Source organism: Cupressus sempervirens, chromosome 10, assembly GCF_028749045.1.
Source record: "Cupressus sempervirens isolate cs-2001-9-10 chromosome 10, ASM2874904v1, whole genome shotgun sequence".
NCBI classification, from domain to species: Eukaryota; Viridiplantae; Streptophyta; class Pinopsida; order Cupressales; family Cupressaceae; genus Cupressus; species Cupressus sempervirens.
Genome location: NC_143127.1, coordinates 886,507,942 through 886,530,218, shown reverse-complemented (window position 1 = coordinate 886,530,218; position 22,277 = coordinate 886,507,942). Strand labels below are relative to the sequence as shown.

The following is a 22,277-nucleotide window of genomic DNA, read 5'->3' as shown; positions in this document are numbered from 1 at the left end:
AATCTGATAGCTTCTGTTTCTGTCATGGGCTTGAGTGTTAGGTAAGTATCCAATTTATGAATCCACGCCCTTGCTGTAGTTTTATTACTGCCATCAAACGTGGGAAGTGTTAATTTGTTCATGGCATGTTTAAGATCCCTGTTTTGCATCTTGGGCCTCCTATCATGTTGGGGTTTTTCAGCTTCCCTCTTTTGGTTCATATATTGATTGAAATTCAGGTTTTGTTTTATTCGATCCGGAAGTAAATCCCACTCATCATAAGTAGTTATAATATTATCAGCTAACAAGGTTGGAGTTTCAGGATGAGCCACTTCTTCTTCGGCGTTATTTCCCACAAAAACAGGCATCAAGGGTCTATCTGTATTCCGAGTATGAGTCCTTACTGAACGGGGAGTTCCTGCAATGCTACCACCCCCACTATGGTGGCTGGGAGCTCTCCTATTAACAGGAGCTAACTGCTGCATGGCACCTGTGAGCTGTTGTAACGCTGCAGCAATGTTATTTTGTCCTTCCCTGATAGCTCTCATGGTCTCCATTACTTCCCTGTCCATTGCTTCCTCATTCCGTGCCATAGGAAAGTCCTGTACTTGTTCCTGAGCCTGTTCAACTCTAGTCGTTTGTTCAACCTGGATTTCTGGCCCAAAGCTTATATCCTCATCCACCGAATAAATGTCTTCCACTACCAAATGTTCTGAAGATTCTGTCCTTTCCGGCTGAAGATGACGGAATGTATACTGTTTTTTTCTCATTCATAAATCTGCAATAGAAGTTTTCCACAGGCTGGCAGGGTCTGTGGCTCTGATACCACTATAATATTCTGCACTTGATTTTGTCCTTAAAATGTTGTATGTTTAGTATCTGAACATTAAATCAAACAGTTGCCACCCCAAAACACCGTATGACCCCTTTAACCAAGCTATTCAATTAATTCCAAATCACTGTTTAAGTTTTAAATAGAAGATGATACTTCAGCAATAAACTGAGCAATCCAACCTATTAGAAAGTCTCAGACCGAATTTGAAAACCAAGACTAAATCAAACTACACACAGCGAGACATTAAATGTTTCCTTGTATTTTGAAACAGGTAGTATGCAGAGACATCGTTTTGCATTATATCTCCACATCCAACAATTGGCACCCATAAATTAAATCGCAAGTCTATTAATCAATGAAAAGTAGGGATATATAGCAACAGACCCGTCGTTGTAACGTGGTTGGAAAACACTGGAGGTAACCCACGTTCAAACGTCTTGACTGGAACTTCAACTATAAACCCGAACACAGTATTGAAGCAGCAGCAAAACTCCTGTAACGTGGGTGCGGGATAGACCAATAAGCTCGCAGTCTGCTCCGACTTCTTGAGAATACCACAATCGACTAACTCCAGATTGTGCAATATTGGTGTCAGCTGTAGACATCCAGGCGGCAGATTCAGGATGTAATCACGTTGGGAAGGCCTACCACGGTTACCAACCGCCCGACTGGAGTTTCATTAGCACTACGTTAACCCGTATGACCCCTGCGGCTGTTCAAATACGCCGTTCTCCTTCACAAACTCGGGATACTATCACTCGTGTATCACAGTTTCTTTCCAACCACTGTAATATTCTGCACTTGCCAATCAACACTTATTTGCCGAATCTGCCCATCCGCACTTAGCTGCAATTTGGGGAAGCCTAGGTTTTCGTCCAGCTCCTAAATTTACCAGACTTGAGGGTTTTCGTCCTCAGAGTCACAATCCAGTCACATTAAAGCAACCAGTAGTTTATCTGAATGTTTAATATCATTCTTCATGGTGATAATCCCAATGTAGGCTCCCCTTTTTATAACCTCGAAGTGAGGGAAAGACGTTGGCATGAGGAATGTGGGATAAAACCACATTTTCGTCCTGTAGTGCCTTTAAGACATTTTATAAAGTGTATAGCTTATAATATTGAAATGACTTAATTTTTTCCTCTCAGTTTAATGAAGTTTTGAAGTGAGGTCGCTTTAACTCCTGTTGTGACTGGTAAACATCCTGTCAAATAATATTTAATCCATCCGGATGTGGAGATAGATTAAATTATGCCCATCTATTTAGCACTGAGAAGGGGACATGACACGAACTGACAGGGCTGACCTCGTGGAACACTGAATTCAGGGGTGACCTCTTTGACCCTGCAAAACTATTTGCAACGTTGATTCTGATTTTGCAATTCTGAAGAAAGCTAGAAAGGGTATCGAAATCTGCAACATGTTCACCAATCCAAGATCCGAAACCTGTAAAATAAAGAGTTTTGTTGTTTGTTGTTTGGGGGGGGGGGAAGGGGGGTGTTGCGTTGGTCAAACCCCAGTTTAGGAATTAATCTTGAATTTAAATAAAGATAGAATGCAAGCAAGTAGTAGTGATAGATCTAACATGAAGCAATGCAAATCTACGAATACGTTGTTGAATTTGGAATGTAATCAAGTATGTAAGTGCAATACCCTTGACCCCTTGACTCAACTTCAAAAATCTTAGAAAGGAAATCAAAGTGAAAGCAAAACCTTCACGAGTGAATGTGCTTGAAATCAACCTTATGAATGAATGTAGATCTTGAATAGATGAATCTAGAAGATGCCAAAAGGTTCTTGAATGTGTGAAGGGAGATCTTGAATGTTGAAAGTGCTAGATCTTGCATAAGCTCCTTTAATGGTTTGAATGCATGAATCCTTGATCTTCAACAAGTGATTGCTTGAATGCCTTGAATGCTTGAAAAGTGCTTGAGAACTTGGGAGCTAAAGTGCGCGTATACTTGTGGATGATATCAAAATGGAGCAAATGGATGGGTTTATAAAGGGCTCGGAATTGACTAATTCTTGTAGTCCGGCCCGCCTAGGAATTAACACCCCGAAACAATATGAACACGGGACACGAGCAATGGACCCAAAATAGGGTTCAAGTAAGGATGCTTTGCATCCCCAATTGGCCCATCAAGGGCCCATTGTGTCCCTTCCAATGGCCCAGAACCTTCGGGATTCCCTCGAGGTCCCAAAACAGGTCTCGGATCTCAGAAATCAGGTATAAAATTTGAGATATAGCCTTTTCAGCGCATAAAATAGATGCCAAGTGATGGATGAAGTAAAGGGAAGACCTAGGTGGTTAGATCCTACCTCGAGCTTTACGCCATGAAAATAGGAGCTTTATAGAGAATCAATTAGATCTTACCCTAATTCCACTTAGGAGAAGGGTGGAGAAAAGAGAAGAAAGGAGGAGAGATGCAAATGAATGATGAACTCACATTAAATGGGTGCTAAATCGTCATTAAATTGAGGTGCTTCCAATTTAAGACGGTATACCTAGAAAAGACATTATGTAGGTCTTTTGGTCAAAAATACACGGGGGTCTTCAAACTATTCATTCAAGTAAAGACTTTTATAGGAAAATAATGCATATGGGAAGAGCATTTATAAAATGTTTCCTTGAAGAAATGTGACATTTTCATATAGGGTACTACTATCTATATTGAAATTTGGAAAGGTCCACAAATATTAAGGCATCATAATGTGAACAACTCATGGAGATGTAAGAAAATTTCTTTTTGCAAATGAAAAGGCCATTGATGGCAGTGATTAAAGTAATAAGGATAAAAGAGTTGTAAAATGAATTTTGCCGATATTATTGAGTTGACATCTAATGCAAGACTTGGGCACATTTATTGTTAAAGGTAGTTGAAGCATGGAAGATTTCCTCTGAAGTGATATTGTATAAAGCATTAAGGTGCAAAGTAGGCTTATGTGAATAGACTAACCTTTATTCAAATGTGGATATATGGATACAAATGATACCAAGACAAAAGTTTTTAAATATGATGAATGGTACACATGATGGATTTTATGGGTTGGTCAAAGCTATAAAAAATGATTGTCGCCATTCAAATTTTCTTGTTTGAGCATTGCACTTAATAGCTATCCAATGAACTAATGGATGAAGTAGATAAAGATGGATAACCACCTTAACACCTCAACTCGAAATTTATAAGCTTTTAAAGCCACCATTTGCATAAAGTGACGTGTGTCATTTATTGTGATTAAACTTAGCTTAAGGGGTTTTAGTATTTGTAAACGTTAGAAAAATCCTAACTTGGCAATCAATTTATATTTATTCTAAGTGACCATCTTGGGTAGTTATCCGAAGTAGTTACTAGGAAGTTATTATGTGAGCCTATAAATACAAGGATTTCTCATTGTAAAGGGGGTACTCTTACAAAGGGGAAACTTTGGAGAAGTTCGTAGAGACGTTTTCAAAACTTTTTTATTTGCAATGAGTACAAGAAGGATTTTGCACTTGGCTCATATGTTGAGTTGGTAACCCTCTTTATGCATGTGAAAATAATTGATAATTTGTGTATTTGATGTAATGAAACACACTCAGATCATGGTATCTTGATTTGGGTGTGCTAGTATAACTTATCTTTCCATTGGATGTTGATTTCTTAGTTTCTTGGATTATTTAGGAACACGCAGTTAAAACATATTGAGTTTGCCTTCAGGCTTACTGTATGCATGCATATGGGAAATAACATGTCATTAGTAATCACTTAGAGATATCACCCCAAACTCTTTGCCACTTTCCGTTGTACATCACAAGCCCTAAATATTTCAATGATACACACCTTTTCCGAATTCCCTAGCCTAACTGGTGAATCATTGAGGAAGTAATTTTCCTATTTGTTCATTGATCTTTTGTACTAATTATTGCTATTGAAGTTTGATTAGAGAGAGAGAAGAATGTCGCCTCTTACATAGTAGATGAAGTCCTTTGCTATGTTCACAATGATGTGTTTCTTTATCCAATCAATTGACTCTTTAAATGAGATGAGGAAATGGTGAAGGGTAACAAAAACCCCAAATCTGAGTTTCCTCACACATCTGCTACTCTCCATCGTACATCACAAGGCCTTTTTGAAATTCCCCCACCTAACTGATGAATCACTGGGGAAGCAATTTCTCTATTCTTTCATTTATCTTTTGTATCAATAATTGCTACTAAAGTTTGATTAGAGAGAAGAAGAATGCCGCCTCTAACACAGTAGACGAAGTCCTCTACTATGTTCACAATGATGTGTTTCTTAATCCAATCGATTGACTCTACTTGTAAAATAAGATGAAGAAATGGTGAAGGGTAATGAAAACTCGAAATTTGAGTTTCCTCACATATTTGCAGCTTGCCATAGGGTTTTAGTAACCACCCACTGCCTTGTATAATTTACGATTTAGTTGGCTATTTAGCTACTAACCCCACGGAAGGGAAGATTGTTTTAATCTTTTCGTCGGTGACTTGTCCAAGATGTTTCTTCTGTGCATAGGGGAGAAATCGATACGTGATACTTGGAAAGAAGATCCACTAAAAAGATACATTATTACCGTTATGACTCCATACCTCACACAGTGATATCTTAATTGAGCTTCATATTGGGGAAACGAAAAACAATTCTAGACCATCTATTGAGTGATAACTTTCACATTGCCATTACATTGATCCTCAATGACATCATCATATTTGCAGACATCTTTCTGAGCATACTTTGGGATACTTGGAGATATGGCGACAGTGATATCAACAACACTCAATCTGTGATCTATCATCCAACCTTGTGACAATAGTTGTATCCTATACATGATATCACATGTCATCGATACAATTTTATCACCAATCAATGTATTTATTAACAATGTCTAAGTCGCAACTTATTTATTTTGCACTGGACTAGTCTCTGATAAGTGACAGAGAATTTGGAAGTTGACATAATGATTAAATTGCCTTCTTCTTTATGCATATCTTGAGATGATAGCGAATGAGGGTGAGTAGATTGATCTAGTGCATGCCCTACTCTTCCATCACAAGCATACCCATTAACCATTGGAGTCCATGACACTACATTCCTTATAGGCTAGGAAGGAACCTGCTCTGATACCATGCTGATTTTAGTGCTCTTTTAACCACGGGCATTGATTTTCCCTCAAAACCATGGACAATCCACGATTGTCTCCCCTAAGCAATGTATTCTTCCTTTATACCAATCAGAGGTGCGCCTTCACCAAGGGAAGCCACTCTTTCGAGTTGGGACAAAATTGTATTATATAATAGTTATTATATTTATATTAATAATAATATAATAATTACATTATCTATGTTGGCTAGAAGGAATCCAGCCATAGCTACAATAACATTAACAAAGTTGTTGCCAATGTGATTTTATAGTATTATACCACTGTAAGCATTATCTTATAATAATGATTTACTATTATTCTAGTATTTTCATTAAAATAAACTGTCTACAAGTCATCATTTTGTACTAAGTGCCAGTATTCTTACTAAATCTTGCACAATTATATCTTTATAATAAAGATATTAGAATTCTATGTATGGGGCCCCATCCCATCTACATCTAGAGAAAGATTCAACGTATCATCGAACTAAGCTGGCCACACTAAACTAATTGTGAAATCCCAAAGATAAGATAAATTTATTGTCATGCCCAAAAATATAGGCAAAACACACACAATTTTTTTGAATTAATTAAGATAATAAGGTCGACAAATGTTCAGAAGATTAACTATGATTAAATAAGATAACATGGTCGTAAAGGACTTTAAAAGTTTAACTATAATGGAACTAATTGTTCGAGTAGTTTTAAATTTGGATTACCAAAGATACTTTGAAGATAGATACAAGTTCACATCGATAAAGAAGATTACAACTCGGTTGAACATTTCGTAAAAAGGGTTATAATGGGTGAACTGAAATTTTCTAATAAACCAATTAATTAAATTAAACGGCTAAGTTCCATTTAACTGAAGTCCTAATCCATCAATTTGCTTTAATAATTCTTTAAAACTTTACCTCCTAAGGATGACAAAAGATTTACCCAACAACTGATTCACTACATCAAAATGACCTACCAACAAAAATGACATCTATCACTAAATTACATAACCTAGTTTAGTATCAATTTAATCATAATCAATATATCGCTAACCTCATGATGAACTAATTAACTAGCCCCCTTCTATTTACTTAATAGCTAGATCGACATTACCAATCTAATCATTTAACATTAAGAGAATTTAAAACTCTAAAAGATTAGTTAAATTTAACTGTTCATCCCATATTAACTATGTTTTAAAAACTTTCATCCAAAATCTAATCTAGCCTTAGTTGAACACATACAATAGAGGCAAAATTTGTTATCGGTTATAGTATCTATATTTTAATTTTATAATTTCCTCCAACATACCCATAACAATCTTATTCATTAATTTATCCTTTACAAGATAAAAATTGAGGACTAGAATCAATTTAATAATCTATAAGTTAAATCTAAACTCTATTGAAAACTATTACAAAATTTAAGTTCAACATTAATAAAGTCCATATAAAAAAATTAATCTAACAAAGCTCACCATAGTATTAAGCTAATAATAAAACATTAAAATTATTTTAATTAAGATATTCTAATTTCCAAGTTAAAACTTTTAAATTAAAACTAATTTAATATTCTAACTCCTAAGACACTACTTAATACTAACATCTATATTAACATAAAAAAATAATATATTGCTTCCTAATAATATCAAAGACTACTAATCTAATTATAGATTTTAATGCCCTTCTTAATTTAAAATATAACAACCTAAAACTAAGTAAACAACTATACTAACCTAGATTACATACTAATTAATACTACAAACTACACTTATACAAAATATATGCTAACCCACTAACCTAAGACCCTCCCTACATCCCATGCCAAGTGGGCCTATCCTCAAAGGACAGCGCGCTGCCCCACGTACCTGCATGCTGACGCAGGTCTGTCAGCGCAGACCTGCTCCCTCTTGTTGTGTGAGAGATGGGCATCCCATTCCAAGCGCATAGGGTGGACAGAGGTATAAGTGGGTAAGTTTAGTAAGAATAAAATTTTTGAAACAAACTTCCTTTATCTCCCCCCCCTTATGATATGACATTCGTACTTTGCTGTAGGGGGGTTTGAGTTTGCCCACGCCTAGCCCATAGATGGGAAGGTAAAAGAAATAAGAGAATGGGGAAAAATTAATTTTAGTGGGTAGAGTTTAGGTTTTATTTTGATTTAAAAATTAAAATGGACATAAAGTCCTAGGCTAGTGCCTTGCCTCCTAGCCTCTAGGGATTTAATGCAAAAGTTTTATGGTTGAGGAATGTCAACAAGACATGTATTTAATTATTTTAATTTCAAATGTAAATGATTTATATTCTTTTCAAAAGATTTGATATTGATTTTTAGTTGCAATTCAGGGAATAATTCAGAGAATATTCTCTGTGACTTAGGGGGGAATTAAAAATTTCCCCATACAATTTCCAAAGAGGTTTTTCACTCCTGGAGATGCACATTTTTATTTTGAAGCCAATTTTGACCAAGTGTTGGCATGTTTTTCTTTGCTATATACATATTTATACAAGGAGTGATTTTTAACCTAATGAAACATTGATTCCCCCTTTTAAGCATGCTAATACATGGATGTGAGAAAGGTTATAATTCTTTTCTCTCCTATAATTTATGTTTTACAAATCATCACATAGCAAGGTATATGTTCCTTTATATTCAGAATTCAAGGTGGAGCCAAAATTCTTAATCAAATTTGATTTTGTCAACTATGAAACTTGACAAGGAGAGAGATAACTTTGTGATCACAATGTAGGATTTTTATTTCCTCTTAATACTTAAACATCAAATTTGAAACTTCAACATATCAATTTGCTTTTTTATTAACATAATTGAAAACTTGAAAATTCATAATTCAAGACATTATCCAATGAGCTATTTTCTCACATACATATGCAAAATCTGAAATCACATAAGAGCAATACAAGGAGATTTTCATAATCTTTTTCTTTCTCTATTATTCATCTTGGTTCAAGGCTCCATCGGGAAAGAACTAGTAAGAAAACCCGATGTCTTTGCCAATACATCAAATTCAAATGCATTTTACATAAAATTACAATTCAAATGAAATCTCTTCAAAATCCTTCACAAGTGCTTCCTTCCAATACCTTCAAAACTTCAAGGAAATACAAGGAGAAGACAAGAGCTGACCCGGGGTGAAACATCACAACATCAAGAACAAATCAAGCATACACCCCAACCCGGTTTTACACAATAGGTCCAAACATAGAACCTGACTAGGGTGGAGGTGGATTTTCTCAATGAGAGACGTCAACCACCATACCATAACATAGCCCTTTCGAGGCTAAATTTTCAAGAACTTCCGTTCTTCTACAAGGCCCTTTCGAGGCTATTACCACAAGGATTTTCATTCCTTTCCATATCAAGAATTCACAATATCAACAAGGTATGTGATGACAAGTAGGGGCCCATACACCTTACCCTCTTTTCCTCCTCTCACCATGAGAGGAGACTCTACACCATTGAAGTCCAACTAAGGCCCTTCCCCCGTACATGGCCACTTCTTCCCTATCCAAGGGTGAGTAATGCCAAAACAATCCTATGAAATCCCCTCAAAACAAAACATCAAGACAAGCATAAGAGCAACATTAAAAGAAAAACAAGTTAAGATCCCTCCCAATCAACCCCAACACACAAGCAAGCAATACAAAAACAACACAATGCCTTATGCATGATTCAAGCAAGATTCAAGCATGAACAAATGAAGAAAACAATTCAAAGAGGTGAAGAACTCCTATTTTCACCAAAAGAGTTATGGTAAAAATGGTGGGTTGAGAAGAGCTTTTCCTTTTCTTCCTTCAATTTTCAAACTTTTCTCCAAATCTAAAGATTGGGTAACAACTCCAAAACTACTCCAAAATGCCTCTAAGTATGATCCCTAACTCAACTAGACTTCAAGTAACTCAAGATGGAGTTTGAGTCACCAACTCATGTAGGATACAATCAATTTTCGCAATCAACCAAAAGTAGGGTTTTTGAGTGACCCTAAAAGTCAAACAAAGAGGCTAAGGGGGTGGAAAGTACTCCCCACCCATACCCTTACCCCTAGGGCACTTAAATTTAATGTTTTTAAGCCTTAAAGACTTAATATGAACTAAACAAAAGCTAGGAAAATTTTAAGACCAATTAACAACCTTCAAAGAAGACAATGTAAAGATAGCACAAATTAACAAGGGGTTTTAGTTCTGTCTTTCCATTAGGTTTCCCGGCTACATATCCTGCACACTCATTGCACACATCAGTAGGTTTCAGAAATCACATGCATCATGTAATTTACGTATCAGAAAAATTATATAAATTAAAACATCCATTTTTCTAATAATCAATTATTTATCTAATTCTACTCATATTTTCGACTGTTAAAATTGCATAATCAAAATTTTAGTTTTGCATTCATTTACTTCATCATCGCACATGTTCATAAAGCATTAAATGACGAAATCAAATATCTGAAAGTAAAGCATCACACATCATAAATAGCATAATAATGTTCAGTGCATCAAATAATGTTCTGACATATCAAGTCATGAGTATCAAAATAATAATGTATCATCGATGCTAGGATGGGTCGGGGCGAGGCCTCACATTTATTAACATTCGACAAGAGACTACAAAGGGCGTGTCTAAGGGACTAAAAGCATACAAACAAGGCAAACACCAATAATAGGAGCACCAAATGGTGTTCGGGGAAAGAAGACTTTATCTTTTATTTCAATGTTATAAGGATACATGCCCTAGGATGCGTTTCTCATATTAGAAAAAAGTCTTATTGAAGATTGAGGATCTTTTTTTGTATTTTTTTCCTTCACAAAACCAATTCAACTTGCTAAAGTTAGCAGCTCTTTTTGATTGCCATTCTTCGTTGAAATTTGCTTCCTTTTGCTTTTCAATTTATATTGTAAAAACTATCTCAAAAATTTCTGTGGTGATGGTGAGGACATTTTCACCCTATTATTTTGTGATCTTGGTACTTCAGCAACAACGAGCATATCATTAGATTATGTACTAATGGGACAAATAAGTCCCTTTCACCATGTTACTTGCTTGGACGTTATATATTTCTATTTACAGTCTGATGCTTTATGCCCTACCCAAAGCACACTGTCAATAAAAATAATATATTTTGGTAACATATTATCGATGTGAGTTTTGTTCCACTACAACATACAAAATTTAACACCCAATGTTTCGAGGCGAAAAAATAAATATTCAATCCTCTCTCAATAAGGTCATCTCTTATGCTAAGCTTGCAAGATAAGATCATGAAAATGACTTCAAGGTTCCTTCAACTGTTGATACTCTAATGATATCTCGTACTTCCTTGTTTAACATATCTACTTGACTATCTTCCTCTCCAAGAGTGTTTTAAATTTCATGCAATTCATCTCCAAGAATTCGACTTTGCAGCATGATGGAAAATTAACAAAGAATCATTTCCTCAAACTTGTGATGATCTTTTGGTAGTTCCTCAAGTGTCTCTTTACACTTGCTATCCCTTCCCTTACTTGTACGAGTTCTATACATCCCTTGATTTTTTTGTCAACATCTTCTCCTTGTGAGACAATGCATGGAAGTCAGTCCTCCACTTTGTTATCTTGATCATAAAACTCAACCATGCCACCTAGCTATAACTCATTTTCTTCATCTTTTGGTTTCTAGCCTCAATGGTAGGTGTCATCTTCATTTGGTGTCCAACTTGAGTGTTGGATGCTACCCTCTTTACCAACCCATTTGAATCTTGGTTAAGTTGATTGTATCTTGGCAAGATGGGCAAGTGAATTCAAAGTGTGAGAGGTCATGCACACTATACCAAGCTTTTCCCCCATATCTGTCCCTTGGTTTCCTCTAAATCCTCTTTTTAAAATCATGTCACTTTGGTTCTAATTTGACAAATACCGTAGGCCTATACACTTTTGCAAAAGCAAAATCCTTTTAATGCTAGCTTCACTTTCAAAAGGAACACCAAACAATGCATCTCCTTATGTTTAGTGGTGCCATGAATTCTACATTGGCCTCATGGTGCAGGTTGAGGTAACCCTAGTGAATATAATCACTTAATGAAATCAAACCAAATGGGAAGAATATTGACTTCCTCGTCCATTGAGAAACCTTTTCTTTTGTATTTTTCAAATTTTAACTTTAAAAAAAAATGTTTAGAAGAGATCCTATATCTCAAAAATAACTTTGGAAGCTCACACTTCTTGACAATTCCATGAATGAACTTTGTTTGGGCCATCCTAGTGCCAATTTCTGTTGATGTGAGTTTTGTCCCACTACAACATACAAAATCAAAGAGCCAGTGTTTTGAGGTGGAACACTAAATATTCAATCTCTCTTGGATAAGTTCATCTCTCATGCTAAGCTTGCAAAGTAAGCCCATGAAATGACTTCAAGGCTCTTTCAACTGGGATATTTGCTTAGGGAAATGATGTGATTTTCTGAAATCATTAAGGGGACTGCTATTCATTTGATGGATATCATTTGCTTTCCCTTCTTAAGATCTAGTTTCACAATGTGTAATGAAAATATATTTGGTTTTCAGTTTTCCACTTCAACTTAAACTCCACCTCTATTTCTACTTATAACTATGAAAGAAAGGAAGTATGGATGAACTTGGACTCTACTAGATGCAGCTTTATCAGTGACTCTATCCACCTAGTGCAAGCTTTCAAGGAATACACAAATGGTTTTCACGTCAATATCTCCTCTTGAGTCCCATCAAAGGGATGCAAATTCAAGATTGAATATCAATAGAAGTTAAGTGCTTTCAATTATCCACTAACCGCAAAAAGCACACTTACAATCAGCAGGAGGCTAGTGGCTCGGATTTGTCAAGTCAATCAAGTAAACATCCACAAATACTTTCATGCAACTAAACTACTTCAACATGAAAAAAAATCTACTCCAAGTGAAAGATTGAAGAAACCATGCAACACTTCAAAGCAACATTAAGTAATTCACTATGAAGAACCAACAATGATTATCAATCACTTTGATGGCATTATAGTAACAATTTGATTGAACCTTTCCCTTAGCTAGCCTAATCTAGTCTAATATCCTCCTCTCTAATCTTATGAGTGATGCAGAGGATGGGGGCACACCTCAACTTCCTTCACAATTAAGTCTCTCTCCTTGTAGCCCTCCTAATTGATTTTACCATACATAACTTTCAGCATAGACTTGACCTTCAAAATATGAAGACACTTTTAGATATCCATGTGGGTTTCATTTAACATATATCAAAATCAGATAGGGTTACTTCAAAGCAACATTAAGTAATTCACTATGAAGAACCAACAATGATTATCAATCACTTTGATGGCATTATAGTAACAATTTGATTGAACCTTTCCCTTAGCTAGCCTAATCTAGTCTAATATCCTCCTCTCTAATCTTATGAGTGATGCAGAGGATGGGGGCACACCTCAACTTCCTTCACAATTAAGTCTCTCTCCTTGTAGCCCTCCTAATTGATTTTACCATACATAACTTTCAGCATAGACTTGACCTTCAAAATATGAAGACACTTTTAGATATCCATGTGGGTTTCATTTAACATATATCAAAATCAGATAGGGTTACTTTGTATGTATTTGGTCAAATTTTGACTGTCCATATAGGAATTAGGCCTAATTTGACATTTCAGTTAATGGAAACTTGGGAACAGTTATTAATAACTCTTACAAAACAAATAATTGGTCCGATGACTTTCTTTGATATTGTAGATGGGACTATTACAAATGTTTTCCTTAATTTTTATGAAGATACAATGGTGGAAATGAATGTTAGGAGACTTCTGCCAAAATTGGTAACCCGAGGATGGATTCAGACCTGCGCTTACAAAAATGGTCACAACTTCTGCAAATCTTCATGAAATTGAGCTAAATCAAAAGCACACAAAAGCTAACTCATTTATCATCCCAAATAAAATATAAGACTATTTATAGGAGAAAAAAAAAAAGTCAGAAAAGTAGTATGCATGGCTTCAAAACAAGTTTGTTTTTCATTGCCAGCCTTCTTCAATCTATAATTTCATTTGAGAGGCCATTTTTGTGCCTTTGCAACCAATTACAATTTTTACAGCCAACTTCCCTCATTTACAACTTATGGTTCTTAACATTCCCATTCTTGCATTTTTTTGCAATTTTATGACAGCCTTTTTTACAAGATTTGACAACTTTTACAGAATAATTTCGTAATCACCTAATCACCTCGACTGACTCAAACATGTTAAATATGATCCAAATGACCTTATGACATGACCCAAACACCATGTGAAACAAATATTTACAAAGTGGCATGGAGGCATGAAGTCCACTAGGTGCTCCTGCATCATACCTCTGGTCAAAAGAAGATTCAAAGTGCTCTTGGATCGAGGGTAGTAATAGGTATCAATCGCTGAATGCGCCTAGTTGATGCATTCTATGGTTTTCCCCTTGTCTTCTTTGAAACAGCTCTATGTAATCTTCAATTTCACCTTGGGTTTCATCTTGAACTTTGGTTTGCCCTTTTTTCCAATCTCAACGAGAAATATGTATACTCCTTCCTTAGTTTTTCTCTGTTGTAATGCAAACAAAATCACTTCACTCATTTGATGTTCTACCTTCAAGCTTGCTGCCTTGTCATGTTCACAAACCTTAGAAATAACAAAAACTGAAACAAAACTATCTTCTTTGAAAATTAATGAAGAAAGCATAACCTCATCATGCTTTTGAGATCAATTTTGATCCTCCAAAATCAAGTCATCCTTGACCTTAACCAAATCTTCTTTTGACAGTAATTCAATATCATTCATATCCACTATCAAATCATGTTTCGGACCTGCTATTTCAGCATCTTCATGGTTTTGAGTGGCTGCATCGTTCTCTTGCTTGTATTCCTCTTTCATCTTCTCATCTTGTTTGGCTTGCTTGTTTTTTTCATCATCTTCCTTTGTCAACAAGGTTTCTATTGTCTTCACTTGACTTCTCGTTGGACGTATCTTTGGATTGGCCATGCAACCCTCTTCTCTATTGGTAAATTCCAACCTTGCAATTGGTTTTCTCTCTCAAGAAACTGCTGCATCTCAAGTTTGTGTCTTTTAACCATTTCTTCCAAGGCTTGCCTCAACTCTCTTATCTCTTGCCCAATACCTATTTGTTTTGCCTTCTCACTTTTCTTGTTTACCTCTCTCGTTTCTTTTCTTTTGAACCCTCAACCTGCAAGTACCTCTTCAACAAATCCATCTTTCTTCAAGCAAGTCTCTTTCATCTTGCTTGTCTTTGTCTTTTCCTCAACTAGGTTTCCTCTCTTCTTCTTACCTAGTCTTTGGCAACTGGGATCTCTCTTCAACCTGCAAAAAGACAACATACACACACAAACACACTTACTTTTCCCAGAATTTCTGAGCTCTGCTACCAATTGATGCAGAGGATGGGGTTCACCTCAATTTTCCTTCACAATTAGGTTTCTCTCCTTGTAGCCCTCCTAATTGATTTGACTGGGCATAACTTTCAGTATCACCTTCAAAATCTAAAGACATTTTCAGATACCCATGTAGGTTTTATTTGACATATATCAAAATCAGACAGTTGCTTTCTATGCCTTTGGTCAAATTTTGGCTGTCCATGCAGGAATTAGACCTAATTTGACATTTTGGTTCATGGAATCTTGAGAACAGTCATTGGGCCATTCGCTTTGGTGATATTGTAGATGGGACTATTATAGATGTTTTTCCCAGTTTTTATGAAGATCAAACTGTGGAAATGAAACTTGTGACGTTTTTCCAAGAACCGGTGAAGCTTCCATTGTAATTCCTTGGTCAGTTCTTGACTAGTTCCCTGAATCCAACTGTTATTCTATCTATAATAATTAGTTGGCATAGAAAATCTAACTCTTCCACATATTATCACTTTGTGTTCGTTGCCAGTATTCCCATTAAATCATCCATAGATTATCGTTTTTTGCACTTCATTTGGAGAAAATGAATGTTTAATATGACAAAATGAGGAACACTCAGCTGCTTGTCAATATATTATAACATGGAGTCTGATAGAGACATCACATGAATTTTTACCAAAAACTCAGCATATATTTGTAGATTCCTATGTTCATGGAGTCTGATAAAGACAACACATGAATTTATCAGCATATCTTTGGAGATTCATATGTTCATAATTTACATTTGTTCATATAATTGGAAGTGGTTAAACAGATGAAATACTATTATTTATGCACCCAAGACATACCTTGCTTGCGTTTAGAAGTTACTTAGCAGCTGAAGCTTAAGCTATTGACATTGGATCTATAATTGGGTCTGCCCTTTTTAATATTATCAGGCTAAACTAGCTTTCAGAAAATTGTTAAATACATTGGGTCAATGGAAAGTTTATAATTAAGTTGCTGAAACCACAATTATGGTTTTATGAAGTTTCGAGTATGATCTGCTTTCCTACATATATTGTTCTATGCATAATCTGCAGCATTTGTAGATCTTGATTTTACATTTTTGGCTTTCAAAGATTTTGTGCCCCATGAGACTATGAGGTGAAATCTAATAGTCATTTGTTTGCTGTTGAAAAATATTCCAGGAGTTTGTACAACCTGTATTAGAAGCATTAATCAATCTGTCACAAGACATTTCTTTAGCAGGTAAAATGGTTGACATTGGGATAATAGAAAGAGCTCTGGAGATTTTGAGCAAAGTAGATACAAGCATAGTTCAATTGCTGTCCATGCTACTTGTCAATCTCACACAATTAGATTCAGGCACGGAACGTCTGCTTCAGGTGGGTTCAATTTATATGTACTGGTTGGATAAAACTTTTCCTTTATGTACTTGGAGTTTTGTTTTTGAGTTAATGAGAGGGTCAGTTGCAAATGAAATGACATCCCAATTTTGTATGTTCTTGGAGTTTTGTTCTTTAATTAATGTGAGGTTCAATTTAAAAATAAAGTGATATCCCAATTTTGCAAACCTTAAGATTTATTTTGGAGGAATGCGTCCATTATCATATTTCAAGAGCATAACTTCACATCATGTTAACAGCAGGATTGAATGGAATATAGAATCCCTACAAAAGTGAGGGAAACTAGATTCTGTGCAGCAGGAGGCAGAGATGTATTAATCTTCACGAAAAAAGCAAGCATAACTAGTTCTTGCTCATAAGACCTTAACTTTTTTAAGCTTATAAACTGCATTTATGAAAATTAGCTTTGTAGCTTGTCTTCCACATGATAGCAATAGGCAAAAGCTAGATTTTCTGCAAAGGAGTTTTGTGACTATTCCTGATTATCTATGTAATGCACACAATTGGTATCATTAACTGAGTATAGGAATTAATAAATCACACTGATTTCCTGGACCCCACCCATACAAGAAAATTTAAAAGCAATTGTAATCATAAATTGGATTTTTTAACATACAGAAAATGATAAATCAAAGCTTTAATGACAGCAATATTAACTTGAAATATAGCTTGTGAATGCTAAAGGTATTAATCCTCGAAATTCCCTTTCAATAGCTGGAAAGTGTTAAGTTTTGAACCAGAATAACATAACATGCAATAAACAGAAACTCAGAAAAGGAACAGATGAGCCAATTATTTTTCTGGGAAAACCCTCCTACTCGAGGGAAAAACCCAGCCACACCACGAAAATCAATTCTTTATTGAGTGTTCAATCTGAATCCAAAGCTTGACAAACTTATTTTGATACCTAGCAACCTAATGAACTTCAGCCAGAGTATATAACAGTTAACCAATGTCTGAATCGGATACAACATGAACATCTGATACAGATACAAACCATGGAGGTTGCTGATCTAAGTACAATAAATGTAAGACCTCAAGTATCATACAGATACTAAGCACACAGTGACAAATCCACAAAATGATCATCTATATAGATCATACATCCAAAACCTGATATATAATAAAACAGACCTTGAGATGCCTCCAGCAGATACAATAATGACACTTCTGTACACGCCAATGTTGCACCACATGCACTTGAATAATCGCGATATTATGATCTCACTACATACTCTCATTACTTTCTCATAGCTGTTGCCTTACACTATTCTGCCAGAATAATCATACACACTGTTCTACTCACCCGCATGATATTCACAACATATGCTCAAAACATTGCATTAAAGCCTTTGACGAGGTAATACAAGAAGAGACACCTGTTACACTAAAATGAAATGTCAGCAGTTAATCTGTGAAGATGATTCCAATTCATTGCAACAAATAACGCTGACCATGAACATGAGTCACCCAACTTTAAGATTGTAGCACACAAGATATAATCCAACTCCCAATATGAATAAAGAATACATAATAATATAAATAACCAAAGATGAAAGAATGTTGTTGACACATAGAGCGTAATCACACTGGTGAGAATGATCTTTCACGCAGCAACAAAACACTAACACAAAGTACAGCCATACAATCATATTTGCCAAATTTGTATAATGTTGATATTGTCAAACAACTTATGTATACACTTACATGAACAAAATGCCAAAAAGTAACATGTATCAAAAGATGTGAGACACATACACAATTTAATGGCTGAATGAATCTAAATAAAAGCTACTGGTAAATACAACAGCTATCCACAGTTGATTACAGCTAGGATTCTCCCTTAAGTAATAAATGGCACAGATGGAAAACTTGGACTTGGCAAAAACTTGCCAAGCCCCCCTAAAAAATTAATGGAAAATTTGGCCAGTTTTTAAGAAACTTGGATACTTAAAATACAACTTAAAATTTAACTAAAAATGGATTGTTTTGGAAAATTCAATGAGAAGATACATCCAGTGAGTTAATAAATGAGAACACAAAAGAAACAAGTAGAGTTTATATATATATATATATATATATATATATATATATATATATATATATATATTGATGCAAAGTTGGTACAAAATCACATTTTCATGTGGGATGTGGTTGGCTAGAAGCAAAATAATAAATAGTTTCTACAAACCTAGAAGTAAGTACATCATTGCAATTACATATTTATCTTCCAAGCTCTACTAGCAAATAAGGGAGAGGGTCTAGTCCTAGAAGTGGAACCTTGTATTGGGCGTGATTGTGCCTCCTGGCTTGGTACCTCTGCTAACTCGCACTCCATCTTGGATGTGTCTCCTCCTGTTTATGGAACTAGCAATAACTCCTCGTTTAACTCCTCATCTGTTATCAGGAAAATCTATATTTTAGCCAACGGGTAGAATAGTATACGAACGAGCGTGTGATGGTTGAGTCACCCCTTTGGGAAGGTATATGTACGCCATCCGGAATGGACTTTGGAATCATCATTGTAATCAATCAATCCGAATATTGTAGTATCTTTTGTATACATGCGAATAATAAAAGGAATACTTCTATGTTACATGTTCTTGTCTATTGTCTGAATGGATTAATAAACCGTTTACATTGTACAGTAAACATTTGGCGCCGTTGCCTATGCCGAACACATTGAATAAAGATATAAATAAGAATCTAGAAGATGACGGCATAAGTGTGGCACAAGAAGTATTAAACCGCATACAACAAAGTGACCGGAGGCACAGATTGCAACAACTTGCCGAAGGGTACGATAGTGATGGCACAGGAGGTGACCATGGTACCACGGGAGCACTGACGAATGGAGTGCAGTCACCAAGTCGATCAAGGGAGAGGTTGATAGAAGAAGCCTGAGAAACACGAAGGGTGATCAAAGGAACAAAAGAAGAATTGGCAAATTGGTATACGCCAAGGGGGAATCTAGATGGAAGGGAAAGGACCAGCACGGCTTGGAGTGTTGAAGGAACATGAGCATGGGGTGAACTCTTCGTCCTTGATACACCTGACGAGCAAATACAGTTTGGTTGAAACAACCAAGTCCTTGAGGAAGCCTTCACGCCACTCGAGAACATAGGTGTCCGTAACGTGGGTGTCCATAGCGGTATAGGAGTACATAACAACGCAGGTACAGAGAACAATGCACAACAAAAGAAAGAAAGGGTACCGATGGCTGGTCCAAAGGAAAAGTTACCAAAGTTTGACGGGGAGGGCATGGCTGACTCGATTAGACACTGTAAAACTTGCAAGATGATTTGGACAGCGAATGGAGAAAACAACCAGGACGAATGGGCAAGGCTATTTCTAGCCACCTTATGATGTGTAGCAATCGATTGTTTTTTTGACACCGATTCAGCAAAGCTAATGACATGGGAAAACATAAAGAAAGAATTTATTACAGAGTTCCAACAGCTATGAGACGACAATAAGATAGTAGCAGAAATCTACACCACTAAACAAGGAAAAAATGAAACAGTTCGTGTATATGCTAGAAAACTAAAAGAATTAGTAAATAAAATGGAAAGTAAGCTAGTAGATGGGCTGAAAAAGAGATGGTTCATAGAAGGACTATGCCCGGAGTTAAAAAAAGAAAATGAAGATTGTATCGCCATCGTTGTACACTGAAGCATACAATTGAGCGATGGACTTTGAGAGTGAATAGAAAACAAAAAAGAAGAAGCAAAGTGGCTCATCTGACTCAGATGAATCCTCTTCTGAAGATAGCAGTGGTGATGAAAAGGGTAGCAAGAAGGTCCGAGCTCTCTAGAAGGATATGATCAGGATGATGACAAAGTTTAAGAATATGTAGAAAGGGAATAGCCACACCAAAGAAAATGAGCTATGGTGCACAAAATGCAAGACAGAAGGTCACACTAAGGGATCCTGTCCAAAGAATCAGTTCTGTGATATCTGCCAAATTGCGAGACATTCCACAAAGGAATGCTCGTTCAATATGAAAACAAGAGGGCATCCACAAGTGCTCTTGACATAGGAAGCATCCACGTCAGGAGGGAACGGAAACACAAACAATGATGGTGCCACCTCGGGTGGGTACAAAAACAACAGAAGGGGACAAAACAACACCAACAACAACAATAATAACAATAATAATGGGGGCCGTAGTTGGATTTAGTATGAGGTGGATGACCAATCAATGGTTCAATGTCGTGCATGCAACTTGTGGGGCCACTTCGCACGAAACTGTACAATGACGAACACATTGAAGTTGTTATGCAGATGGTGTGGTCCTGGAGACCATGAAGATGCTAAGTGCTCGAAATTGAAATTAGGAGTGAATTTGATTGGCATTGAATCAGGAATGGATGAGGAGGAAGTCCTGGCAATTACACGTAAATAGACAAAGTTGTACCCAAATTTGATAGAAGAAAAGAAGAGATTGGAAGAAGCACGAGCGGAAATTGAGGAAGGGATACAGACAGAGAAATCACAAATAGAGAAGGGGGACACTGCGGGTACCTCAATGAGGAACTGCGTAGAACAGAAAATCATAAGGCGGATATTACAAACTGAAGTATCAGTAAAATTAAATGATCTGGTCCTCACAATGCCCCAACTATGAACGACACTCGCAAACATGGCTCCGACTGCTAAACTACCAGAAGAACCTAGGAAGGAGAAGGAAAGTGGAACAAGTGCAGCAAACCCAATGCTGCTAGCTCTCACATCAGGGAGGCATCTGACGGTCATAGAAATGGGTATATTGGGAACGATCCTGTCAGACACAATTGTGGACGAAGGTTCAGGGGTAAATGTCCTACCAATAGACACCTGGAAGAAGTTGGGACAGTGGACGTTGTGGCAACCCACGTTCCAATTGCTAACTGTAGACCAACATGGCATTAAACCTCTAGGGATCCTGATGGCTCAACAAGTAACTATTGGAACATAGCCGTTCCTGCTCGACTTTGTAGTCATCCCACTAAAAAGAAGGGGATATGACATCATTCTTGGATGAGGGTGGCTCGTACAAGCAAAGGTTAAACATGACTGGAAGAAGGATACACTATCAATGGAGAGAAGAGGACAGAGATTTATTATTGATTTGTACACATAAATGGTGGGAGAAGAAGCTGGATCGTCCGATTCAGGAGAGTACGAAGGTAAGAAGCAAATGGAATTGGATGAGGAAGGAGTCCTACGGTTAGAAGGTGGATTGAAGGACGACGATTTGGATTCGGTAAACGGTCTATTTCACTGGCAGATGGAGGATTACGAGCTCTTTCTGAGCTGTAATATGTTAAGGGTCGACGAAAGTGAGAAAGGAGAGGAAAATGAATGTCCAAAGGAATATAGAGAAGCGGAAGAATGAAAGGCAGCTACGGCTGAAGCTGAAGGGAAGAACATACCGTACGAACCCAACAAAAGGAAAGATTCCACCGTAGGGTACACAGTCGGACTGCACAAAAAGGAAAGGTTACACCGCACCACGGATATAGTAGAAAAGTGCCGATCGCAAGG

The 22,277-nt window shown here is 36.5% G+C and overlaps 1 protein-coding gene across 6 annotated transcripts in view; it reads left to right on the top strand.

Annotated features, from left to right (window-relative positions):
• LOC149536833 (ARM repeat superfamily protein) overlaps nt 1–22,277 on the top strand; it is a 245,597-nt gene that overhangs the window by 34,316 nt on the left and 189,004 nt on the right. For all 6 annotated transcript variants that reach the window (XM_089804937.1, XM_089804939.1, XM_089804942.1 and 3 more), the window contains one exon: nt 16,533–16,730. In XM_089804937.1, the coding sequence (XP_089661063.1) occupies nt 16,533–16,730 (198 nt within the window). The remainder of the gene's footprint in view (nt 1–16,532; nt 16,731–22,277) is intronic.